The sequence below is a fragment of the Lithobates pipiens genome, unplaced genomic scaffold (assembly GCF_037356315.1).
Source record: "Lithobates pipiens isolate NorthernLeopardFrog02 unplaced genomic scaffold, aLitPip1_a1.2 Scaffold_16, whole genome shotgun sequence".
Classification (NCBI taxonomy): domain Eukaryota; kingdom Metazoa; phylum Chordata; class Amphibia; order Anura; family Ranidae; genus Lithobates; species Lithobates pipiens.
The window spans coordinates 269,618,773-269,630,930 of record NW_027507748.1 but is presented as its reverse complement, the minus strand read 5'-3'; the positions used below and the strand labels follow the sequence as shown (position 1 = coordinate 269,630,930).

At 41.5% G+C, this 12,158-nt stretch overlaps 1 protein-coding gene across 2 annotated transcripts in view; it reads left to right on the top strand.

The window, feature by feature from the left end:
• Nucleotides 1-12,158, top strand: part of ACACA (acetyl-CoA carboxylase alpha) — a 480,408-nt gene that overhangs the window by 255,255 nt on the left and 212,995 nt on the right. For both annotated transcript variants that reach the window (XM_077481395.1, XM_077481394.1), the window contains exons 33-34: nucleotides 3,239-3,295; nucleotides 7,500-7,544. In XM_077481395.1, the coding sequence (XP_077337521.1) occupies nucleotides 3,239-3,295; nucleotides 7,500-7,544 (102 nt within the window). The remainder of the gene's footprint in view (nucleotides 1-3,238; nucleotides 3,296-7,499; nucleotides 7,545-12,158) is intronic.

The window sequence follows — 12,158 nt, the reverse complement described above, 5'->3', positions numbered from 1 at the left end:
AGTAACTGTTCCATGATACCCCGCAGCACTAACATTTGGGAACGACACTCTACTAAAGTAGGATAAGAACTATTATCCTTAATAGCTTCTGGCATTCTCAAATAATGAGGGAAATCTGCAGTATTCTTTAACTCACAGCCATCTAAATTTAATAAGGGTGTTTATTATAATCCCTATAATGAGTGTAGTAGCATGGAGTACATTTGTAAATGCAATAGGGTTGAGTATATAAAGTATTCTGCATATTGAAATAAGGGGATTTCCCTATTTAATTCTCATTATATCTTTTTTTTTTTTTTTTTTTTTTAATACTTCCTGAATTCTCAACTTTTTTTTAAACTGTACACTTTTTATTTTCTCTTTCAATTCTTTTAAAACAGTAAAAGCATAGATAAATATTCAAATCCCTTGTTGAGAATCCACTGCCATAAACCAAGGCTTATATTTATAACAAAATGTACTATATTCATCTGTAATATCGATAACTTCACTTTTCGCTGTTTCTTTTTTTAAACAAAATTATTTTATTATTATTTGTAAGACTAGTTTCCATTGCAAAAAAAAATAAATATGCAAGCAAACATCTATCATTGAGAATGCAACTATATTATGCACAGAAAAACTGGCACTAAAATATTGCCATCAAACTTTTCAACTATCGCTCTGAACACCCAAAAATACTCCTGTACTAACTCCTTGAGACCATGCTATGCATTCGCCCTTAAAGCGGTTGTATACCCACAAAGATAAAAAAAAACCTGCAAAGGCATAATGAGCTGGCATGAAGCATTGGCATCACCTCCCGGTCATCGCTGAGGGAGCTGACATGTTCCCTCTGTGTTTCTTCCTGGTTCGCGGCTCCAGCCTCTCACAGAATGTGTGAGGGAGCCCTCTTTCCACCGGACCTTCAGAACGGATACGCCACTGACGTCAGCGACTGCATGCAGGTGCAACCATACAGGTTAAGGAGATATTAATTTGACCTACAGGTAAGCCTTATTATAGGCTTGCCTATAGGTAAAAATGTGAAAGTGGGGTATACAACTGCTTAAACTGGGTTCCCGACCTGCGCATGCTGATGTATGTCAGCAGAATGGCATGGCTGCGCAAAAGGCCAAGGCCTCCATGAGTCAGGTCGCAGGGCCCAGCAACTCGATCGCCGTGAGGATACCCGTGGTCGCCTCAAGCATCTCCCCTTTCTGCCTAGTGAGTGTCACTGATCTTTGCTCTCTGTGATCGGGAGCAGATTTCAGTGACATGTCACACATAGCCCCGCCCCCACAGTTAGAATCACTTCCCAGGACATACTTAACCCTTACACTGCCCCCTAGTGGTTAACCCCTTCACTGCCAGTGTCATTTACACAGGAATCAGTGCATTTGCATAGCACTGATTGCTGTATAAATTACAATGGTCCCAAAAATGTGTCAAAAATGTCCAATGTGTCCTCCATAATGTCACAGTCATGATAAAAATCACTGATCACTGCCATTACTAGTTAAAAATAAAAAAAGTATTAATAAAAATGCAATAAAACTATCCCCTATTTTGTAAACGCTATAACTTTTGTGCAAACCAATCAATAAATGCTTATTGTAATTTTATTTTACCAAAAATATGTAGAAGAATACGTATCGGCCTAAAGTGAGGAAAACATTTTTTTTTATATATTCTTGGGGGATATTTATTATAGCATTTTTTTCAAAATTGAAGCTATTTTTTTTGTTTATAGCGCAAAAAAGAAAAACTGCAGGGGTGATCAAATACCACCAAAAGAAATCTCTATTTGTGGGAAAAAAAAGGACGTCAATTTTGTGCAATTCTCGTGCAATTCTCAGTTAAAGCGACGCAGTGCAGAATCGTTTAAAAGTGCTCTGATCTTTGGCCAGCAAAGTGGTCCGGGGCTTAAGTGGTTAAGGCGGTCATCAAGACACACTAATACATCTGCTTAACAATTACTAATTGCAAGCATAATAAGCACTTATACTCCATATAAAAATATTAGTCAAGGGGGTAAGAAGGAGACCTCTGGGTTCCTGGAATCCCGTTACCTTTACCTCACCTAGGCTTTTAACCACTTCTGGACCGGCTCACGACGATATACATCCACACTTTGAAGAGGGATACTTTTTAAATGACAATTGCGCAGTCATGCTTAATTATACCCAAACAAAATTTTTATCATTTTAATCCCACAAATAGAGCTTTCTTTTGGTGGGATTTGATCACCTCTGCGGTTTTTATTTTTTGCTAAACAAATAAAAAAATACCAAAAATTTTGTAAAAAAAAAAAAAAGCTTTTCTTTGTTATAAAATTTTGTAAAAAAAATAAGTATTCTCCTGCACTGATGAGGATTGACAAGCTGCACTGATGGGCACTAATGGGTACTGATAGGCGGCACCAATGGGTGGCACTGATATGCAGCACTGATGGGCATTGATAGGCGGCACTGATGGTATGTGATCAGTGATGGCACTGATGGACTGTTTGTACAAGTTGGAAAGTAGCATGGAACATGTGTACATATTTCAGATTCATGTACAGTATATGCTGCATAAGCTCTAGAAAAATGTTTATAATAGAATGGGGAAACGTTAGAGCCCCACTCAGTATTCTTTTGCTGTTTGCTACTCCTTTACTTCATGTTCTAGCAACCTCACAGTAAGTGAGGAGATCTTCCTTTACAGACAGCAAAAAAAAAACTGCACTGAAACTGTTCTCCCAATCTACTAACATTCCCTTCATCAGTTTAGTTGGGAACATAGACCAGCAATAACAGGGGTTTCCCCAGTCTAGTCATAGAAAAAACAAAACAACATGAGGTTTGCATTAGTTATTAACACCTGAAAGAGAAGCTGCTACTTGGATTAAGTGGATGTTCTACACTAACATGTGTTTATCATGTGACACATTTAACATTACAATGTTGGAGACAGTTGGTTAAAATGAAAATGTTACCTAATTACTGAACTGCTTTGTGTCCACACTACATTTTTTTGGGTTAGACTCATTTGAAGATTTCTTCCTGTATTCCTTTTCCCTCTGCTAACTACTAATCAGGAAAAAAATTGTTTATTTTTCCCTTTTTTTTTTGTGTATCTTAAAAACCAAGAACTATAAAAACACAAAATCTTTATTTTTAAGTTTGTTTACAAGGGTATGAATTCTGATTTTTAATTTATTTATAGAAATAATGCACATTTTTATTAATAATAATTTTTTATTTTATTTAAACAGAAATCTATACTAATGGACCATGGGATTCGTAGACTGACCTTTTTAGTAGCACAAAAGGTAAGTGAACCCTATCCAATATGATGTAGAGTTATTTTATGGAAGTGTGTCATGTCAAACTTGAGTCAATTACTTACACACATAACATAACCTCATTATTGTAAAGCAGTATATTTTATTCTAATATAATCTGCAATGTCTAATGCCGCGTACACACGTAGCAGACTATCCGGCGGACTTAGTCTGGCGGACTTTCCGAATGAGCTACTTGCCCACACACGGCACTTTTTCAGCGGACTAATACGGCGTACTAAGTCCGCCAGACTATCCGCCGTACTTTTAAAATGAACGGACTCGCCCACACGCACGGAGGAAAGTCCGCTCATTTTAAGCACGTCTCCAGGTAGCTGGGGCCAGCGAAGGAGGCGTCGCTGTTCCCGTCACCTGGTATGGACTTAAAGGGGAACCCCTACGCCGAAAAATCGGCGTGGGGGTCCCCCCCAGGTCCAAATCGGACCCTTATCCGAGCACGCTACCTGGCTGGCCAGGAAAGGGGGTGGGGACGAGCGAGCGCCCCCCTCCTGAGCCGTACCAGGCCACGTGCCCTCAACATGGGGGGGTGCCTTGCGGCCACCCCACCCCAAAGCACCTTGTCCCCATGTTGATGAGGACAAGGACCTCTTCCCGACAACCCTGGCCATTGGTTGTCGGGGGCTGCAGGCAGGGGGCTTATCGGAATCCGGGAGCCCCCTTTTAATAAGAGGGCCCCCGGATCCCGGCCTCCCACCCTATGTGAATGAGTATGGGGTACAATGTACCCCTACTCATTCACCTGTGAAAAAAAGTAAAAAAAAAACACAACACACAAGGGTTAAAATAGTTTATTGCACAGCTCCGGGGTCTTCTTCCATCTTTGGGGGTCTTCTTGCCAGACTTCTCCGCTATCTTCTGCTCTTTTGCTAGCTCTTTCACTAGCGGAGGAGCCCGGCTTTCTTCTTCACCGGCGCCCTCTTCTTCCAACTTCGGGGATCTTGTCCCCCTCTTCGAGGGTCTTGTCCTCCTCTTCGGTTCTTCTTGCCGGGCCACCGCGCCTTCTAGCTCTTTTACAGGCGGTGGCCTGGTCTTCTGTTGCCACTGCCGCCGTCTTCTGTTCTTCTCTTGTGGAGATGTTGCCTTGTCGCGGTCTCCGGTCACAATGGCAGGGGCGCGGCTCACAGCAACTTATATAGGAACATCACCGGATGATGTCCCCGCCCATTATGATGTCAAAGTCCCAGAGGATGTGGGAATCGTACATGAACGTTAGAGTGGGACCAATAATTCTAGCACTAGACCTCCTCTGTAACTCTAAACTGGTAACCTGTAAACATTTTTAAAGTGTAGCCTATAGATTCTTAAGTACTGAAGTTTGGCACCATTCCGCAAGTGTGTGCAATTTTAAAGCGTGACATCAGTACCAGTTTACGCTGCATAACATCATCTTTCACATTATACAAAAAAATCAGGGTAAATATTAGTTTTGGGTTTTTCTTTTAAATTAACAAAAGTGTTTTTTTTGCATTCGAAAAATTGCTGCACAAATAAAAAAAATATTCCCTAGGGTCTCTGCTAATTATATATATATAATATATAATATATATATATATATATATATATATATATATATATACCCAAGTGCTCTTAGCTCCTCCTCTTCTTGGTGTACCACCATAGGAAGCCGCTTCCTATCATGGCACATCTGTGGGCTTGATCCTGAGCCATGCTGCTTGTGTGCATGGACACAGGCAGCTTGGCTTGGCCCTGCCCATGCTCCCTCGTCACTGGCCCCGACATTGACAGAAGCTGGTACCAATAGGACCTGCTGTCTCAGCAAAGCCTGTGAGAGCAGGATGCGAGAGGAGAGAGCCACTGCAGATGGGCACATCACTGAAACAGTGAGGACACAGACAAGTAGTAGACGGTGAGGAGGAATACTTTTACCTAAACATTTTTACCCTAATACAAGGAATGCATTATGGTTAAAAATGTTTAGGCTTTAGAACCACTTTAAGTGCAGTGCCATTTTTTCTAAGTTAAACTAGTACAGAAACAAGCAGGCTACAGATGACAGAATCGTAAAGGCCATTGACGCCACTAAAGGGCAGCACATGATATCAAGTGAATGTAATGATGTAAGAAATTGCCAGAGACTGCAGGAGAACATAGTCTGAGAGTGCAGGCATGCTACAAAAGGTGGTCAGAGACTTTGGATTGTCTACAGGAGATACTTCAAACATGCTATAAGAGGTGTTTTTGGATGAAGGCTATAGAAATGCTTCAGGAGAAGAGTCATAGACTTGAAGACACATTACAAATGACTGCTACAGATGCTAGACAGTTACTTTTTACACAGTTGATAATCTCTCAAATTTTAAATTCAAAACCAATTTTAAAAGATCAGAGAAAACAAAAATGATAAGATAAAAGAATGAATAGCACAGAAAAAGTAAGATGTTGGGAAAAAAAATAAACCACATTCTTCGATATCAACAAGGCATTCAAACTGATCTTTTTTTCCTTCACTTGAGTAAGCACCAAAACCCCTCAAAGGGCCATAAAGTAAGAGCCAAAAGGCCACATGCAGCTCCAGGGTGGCTTCTTGGGTGCCTGGGATTTAAACAATGTTTGCTTACATACAGTATTATTGAAGAATCGATTGTTTTAAAAAAGAAATGCTCAGATTTTGACATGAGAAAGTGTAGATGTATAGATAGCTGTGTCTTTAGAATGTGGGTTTCAATATAACATTTCTCTTTAGCAAGGCGAATGTATTTCTACAGCATCTACAAACGTAAAGGATAGGTTCACCTTTTGGGAACATGTTACATGCTCCACTCAATTTTTAGGTTGGCACATATAACATGTTCCCAATTCTGCAGCCGCTATGTGTGTCTGCTACACTGCTCTGTGTGTCTGAATGAGCTACAAGCCCCTACAAACTTAGCGGCTGTTGGCTTGTAGTTCTCAATAAATTACCACGGCGCTGTGGAGTGGTGTCGTTGTTCATTGAGTCTTCCTGTCAGGGAGTATTGGCCTACCCATGTACGAGCAAGCAGATACATTGACAGTGTGCAGGAGACCTGCATGGCATCAGCGATCTGCTAATCATGGGTGCAATGCTTTACAGGCTGCTACTAAAAAAAAAGAATACATGCACATTTGTTTAACCTGCAAAAAAAAATTGCATTTATTTTTCTTTTTTTAAAAACAAAACTTAATCTTTAAGTTAGATAATGGACAAACTGATAAAAAAATATATAAGCATTGGTTACATTCCGTGAAAACAAAAGGCTAATTTGTTAGATTCCACTTTTCCTTGAGAAGGTGAGCTTAGCCATGTCCTCTTCCCCTACCTCTCAAACTTCCCTATAGGAAAATAAGACTTATAATCCTAATAAGGTTCAAGATGTCAGCTAAGTTTAGCAAATTCAGCTATCTTTATCACTGGGTCTTCTAGTTATATTTTATGTGCCGTTTTGTTTTACTGAAGGTAACATTTATATATGGATTTGTTTATTGCATTGCTTCATTGTAAAATGGCTTTTCTGAAAATTGTAGTTTGGTTTTTAAGTGAACTGGTCACAAGAAAACCACAATTCACCCGAACCGATAGGACATGTGTTAGCTTTACTTAGTCGCATTATTATTTTGAGTTAAAATAGCTTTTTACGGTAATATAAAATGTCTTGACTATGAAATTAAAGAGAAAAATTTAATAATTCTGCTCCTAAATTCTCCTTGTGATTCAGGGACCTCCTATCTACCCCAGAGCTTTAGCTAAGAATATCTGATCTCTGGCTACCAGGGCATTAGGTAGTAGGTGTTTTTACACCATTCGAGACTTCAGAGAGTGTTTTCAGTAATACCGACGTCCGGATACTAGCTGTTAGATTTGTAGTCAAATGAGAGAGTCATTTGACTAGAAATCTAAGCACAACCAAGAATGAGTGCTTGTCTACTGAGTGAACAAATAGGCCATTGCTTTCCATGTACAGTATATGCTATGCATAAAAAACATTTTTTAAACTGAACAAGTATTATTCGATTAAGTTAAACAGATCTCTTTCCTGTGTATACAAAAATAACTGAAAAAGCTATAGTTTCTCTATGACCAATGTTTTTTGTCAGTTGGGCTTGTCTGTAGGGATTTAACAATGAGTGCTTCATACTGATTGTGTTGGAAATAATTAAAATTTTTCCTTTTCTAATTTTTCCATACACAAAGGATTTCAGAAAGCAGGTTAACTGTGAGGTGGACCAAAGATTTCATGTAAGTATAACCAATGATAACGTTATCAGAGACGTAATATACTCTCCTTGATATTGCTTGAGATTTTGCTTTACTTTTCACTGGTGCTGGAAACTGTATTTACAGCAAAGCTGTTAAACATAATATCTACTATGAATGGTAGCCCATACTGCAAATATGTCAGTTACATTGTTACCAGATTTGTAAACTTGTCATATCAGTAAGCGTCAAATGAGAAAATATGCTGAATTAAGATTTGTGAAAACATTTGGGGTTGTTTGATTAGAGACAAAAGGTGCAAGTAACAAATATTGCAAGGCAGAAAATACAAGTACCCAGACTCAAACAGGTTATTCCCTGATACATGTATCATATACCATCTTGATCCTCTTTATATTTAAAAATTAATACAAACTCCTGACAATTCCTGCAGACTTCAGATTTTAATGCTGCCACTCTCCCCCACTAGAATTTTTTTCCAGGTCAGATGTAATTATGGTTGATGTCCATTCAGAGACCTGACTGTCTATGCTTGTTATTGTACGGACATTTAAAACTTTGACAGAGCAGTCATTACACTTAACTGCAGCCAAGTGTAGAATGCTGCCCATTAATCCACTTGTGTACTCACTTAAAGTGGCTGTAAACCTCAGACATGGAATCTAACACATCCTTCAATACTGTGGTCTTTACTATCTAAAGCACTGAGTGTGATTTCTCACTGCTGCCTCATTCCTCTGTTATCAGCATGGGTCCCTTCTGACAGGTTTTCCTGACACCAAGAGATAAAAAGGTGATGGGAAAGAGAGCTCCAGTACACAGCCTGCAAGTCATGTCCTTAGATTTGTATGTTTTCTGTGTACTGGTGGGGGGGGGGGGGCTTCTTTCCAATCAGAGCTTAGAGCTTCCCTCACTGAGATCTGTGCAGTGAGACTTCGGTTCCCTGCCCCTTACTGCTATAGCCCTTTGATCTGTGTATTTTTAAAACAATCCACAGAAAAGATGGCCGCAGATAAACATTGTATGTAGAAGGATTTGTTTCATCTCTGTGTAAAACCTGAGTCTAGTCACTTCACTGTATATGAAAGAGTTTTCAACCACTTTAAACCAGTTGCTGTATTATTAATATTCATTAGTTTTATTATAATTGTTATAATCATATTTTTTGTTATAATCATAATTATTATCAATAAATGCAGTCAAGTCAATGTGGACTCCTGTTGACTGCATAAATTGGGCATCATTAAATGGGGGCCCGTGGTCCGCGCCTGGCCCGAGCTGCTGCTCTTTCCAGACCGCCGCAATCACGCCATTTAGTCGCCACTTAGTCCCCAGCCTCCTCCGTTTTCAGAGTAGAAAGGAGCGGACGGAGGGACAATCCTGGACTGGGGACGGAGAGAGATAACTGCCTTTCACGTTAATCGGGAGGTGATTGGCTGATAGGAGGCGGTCCTAGCAGCCGATCACCAGTTCGCTAATATGAACAACCAGCTGCACACAAAACGAGGTGCTGCACACAAAACGTGTAGTAGTCCCATTGACTCTTAAACGCACTGAAATAGAAGGTCCAATTTCCTGCACGTGGAAATAGCATGGTACAAACGTACCATGCAGTTTCCATGCGGCAGCATTTTTAAAAGGTGCCATGACTTTTTCCCAGCAGAAAACGCAGGCACAGCAGCCCATTCAAATGAATGTACCGTTGTGCCTGCACACCTGGGCTGTGATGTAAAGAATCTGAGTCATTGCACACAACTGCATTTCGGACCTTGGCTGTAAGAAAATTTTACCTCCATGAATTTTAATTCAATACCCCTGGCATAGATCATGTTTCTCCAGAAAGATCTGTCTTTTCTGTTTGGGTCTTTAAGTCTTTGCAATGGCATGCTTAATATTTCTGTGACTATCAATTCACGTTATTGCTGGTCATCCTCATCCTATTTTTCCTTCAACGTTTCCAAGTGCAATTGTCTTTTCCCATGTTTGGAGCGCTTTCTGAGTCACAGGGCGCACTGAAGTCATGGGACGCATTTGGAGTCTCAGTTATGCACAAGGGTCACCGGTTAATTGGAACACAGGACTCACTGTAGACACAAAAGACACAATGGTGCTGAGGAACGATGGAAACAGGAGGCACAATGGCACTGGAGAGTGCGTAGCACAGAAGGCACAATGGCACTGGGAAATGCTGGACACTGGAGGCATGATGGAGACAGCTGTAGCACTGGGAGTAAGGCTGGCCATAGATGGAGGGAATTGCTTTCCTACAACCATGGGTTGGGTAGGGAAGAACACAGTGATTATTGCTAGTGGCTATATGCACCAGTAACTGTGTGCAGGAGAAAAGACAGGCGCTGGATCCCTGGAGACTTGAGTGTAACATGAATCCCTTTCTTTAAAAGCCCTCCCCACCCATTTTTTTTTTTTTTACATTTTTTTAGATAGGGGGCCCAAGCTTCAGCTATAGTACAGAGCAGGCACAATGGCACTGGAGAACCCTGTACACAGGAGGCACAATGGCACTGGGGAATGTTGGACAAAGAAAGCAGGTAGCAGGGTGGCTTAATTTAGGCACAGTAGCTCATTGCTTGAAGGCCAAGCTACCCAAACCTGGAATTGCTTGCTGCTGTGCACTGAAAAGAAAATCTGACACTGGATCACAGAAGATGTGAGTAAACACTTGATATCTGTCTATATAGTTGCATACTTACATAGTCTGGTTAAAAAAAGTCCATCCTGTTCAACCAATAAAAGGGAAAAATATATATACAGTACATACAATCCTATATACACAATCCTATACCCACAGTTGATCGACAGGAAGGCAAAAAAAAAAACAACCCAGCAAACCACGATCCAATTTGCTGCATAGTTAGTAAGGTTGAGTAGAGACCCCAGTCCGTCCAGTTCAACCTGAATGAGTGTGCATGTCTACAGTTATCCTTACCCCTGTACATTGCATCTGATTAAGATGCTCATCTATAATATTATTTAAGGTACCGATATAGCGTTGTCAATTTACACATACATCACGCACTCACATCGTTCCCTACCCTCAAAGAGTCCACAATCCAAGGTCCCCAACTCATATTCATATACTAGGGCCAATTTTTGGACACAAGCCAATTAACCTACCAGTATGTCTTTGGAGCTACAGCTGGGTAAAAAAATTCTTCCTGATCCCCAAGAGGCAATCCAATATACCCTGGATCTACTTTGCCTATAAATGTTAGTATCCATGTACTATGTACAATTAGGAAAGAATCCATGCTCTTCGGAGTGATATGACTTTGGCGGCCCTGGATTGCTGTGGGGGAGCCTCACAGATGGTTTTACGTTTGGCGATGAAGGAGAACCTGCCCTTGAGGACCTGCGAGAACACAGGCTATGCTTGGTCTCGCAGGGGTCTAAGTTTAAACCTGACCTGGAATATTTCCTAAGGAAAGAACAGCACCTGGAAAGGGCATACAGGGAACTGCTAGAACACATTCAGCAGCATGGCCTGGAAACTCTGGAGATTGCCGTCCCCAAACCTGAAGTGCTGACAACAGGACAGAACACTAATAGCCTACCCAGCACCGACAACATCTTCTAGCTTCCCCAGACAGGAGATGGTGAACCTCTATCCCCAGACACCATGTCCAGAGACTGGGGATTTAATAGACTTTTTGTAGAGGAGGAACAACCCGAAGAGCCTCCAGCAGAAGAGCTGGCTTCAGAGCCTGATGCTGTTGACCTTTGCATAGAACAATCAGGGTCCCTGAAGGATTTGTGCAAGGCCACCAACTTTTCAGTTTACTTCCCAATGGAGCAGCTAGGCAGAGCATTACTGACCTCTGCACACAACTTTCAACTCCACAGGAGCTCCAAGGAAAGAATGCGATCATCACCTCACTACTGCAGCTTGAGCTGATATCAGTGGATGGGACTGTGGTATCCACTGACAGATATTGGTGAATGAGACTGGGGTATCCACTGACAGCAACCCAGCAGAAGAGCTTGCAACAGGGCAAAGAGCTGCTGGCCTCTGCCCTCAACTAACAGAAGATGGATTTCCTGTGGTAGTGGATGGGACTTCGGTTTCCACTGACATAGCCCCAGAAAAAGGGGCATTGGAACAGGAGGATATCAGCCTGGCTCTGCAAACACTGGGTTGATTTTCATCTAGTAAAAGTGTATGGGAATATAGTCTCCACCTGTATACCCCAGGGATGCTGGGTAGTTGGCCCAGATCCCCAACAGCATGATGGAGTGAGCCCAGCCACCCTGTCTCCTCTCCAGAGGCTGAAAGGACTCCAGGGGGAAAGACCAGTCTGCACTTCTCCCCAGCAGTGAGTATGTTCTGTGAGCGAGGCAGAGGTTAGCTAGGGGATTAATGCTCTGTTCGGGACAATTTGTTTGGGGTACTGTGTGGGTACAGGCATTGGGGGACTGGAACTATGGACTAACTTAGAAGTCAACCAGTTTGGGGTCTCTTTCTGTGTTAGTCTCCTGGCAAAAGAGGAATAAGGGGAGTCACTTTGGGCGGGGGGGGCTGGTTGATGCCTGGTCAGGTCTGTCCTAACCAGGCGCCCAGTACAACCACACCTGACTCAGAATTTTGTTACCCCTGTTATCCTGGGTTCTATATGTGTG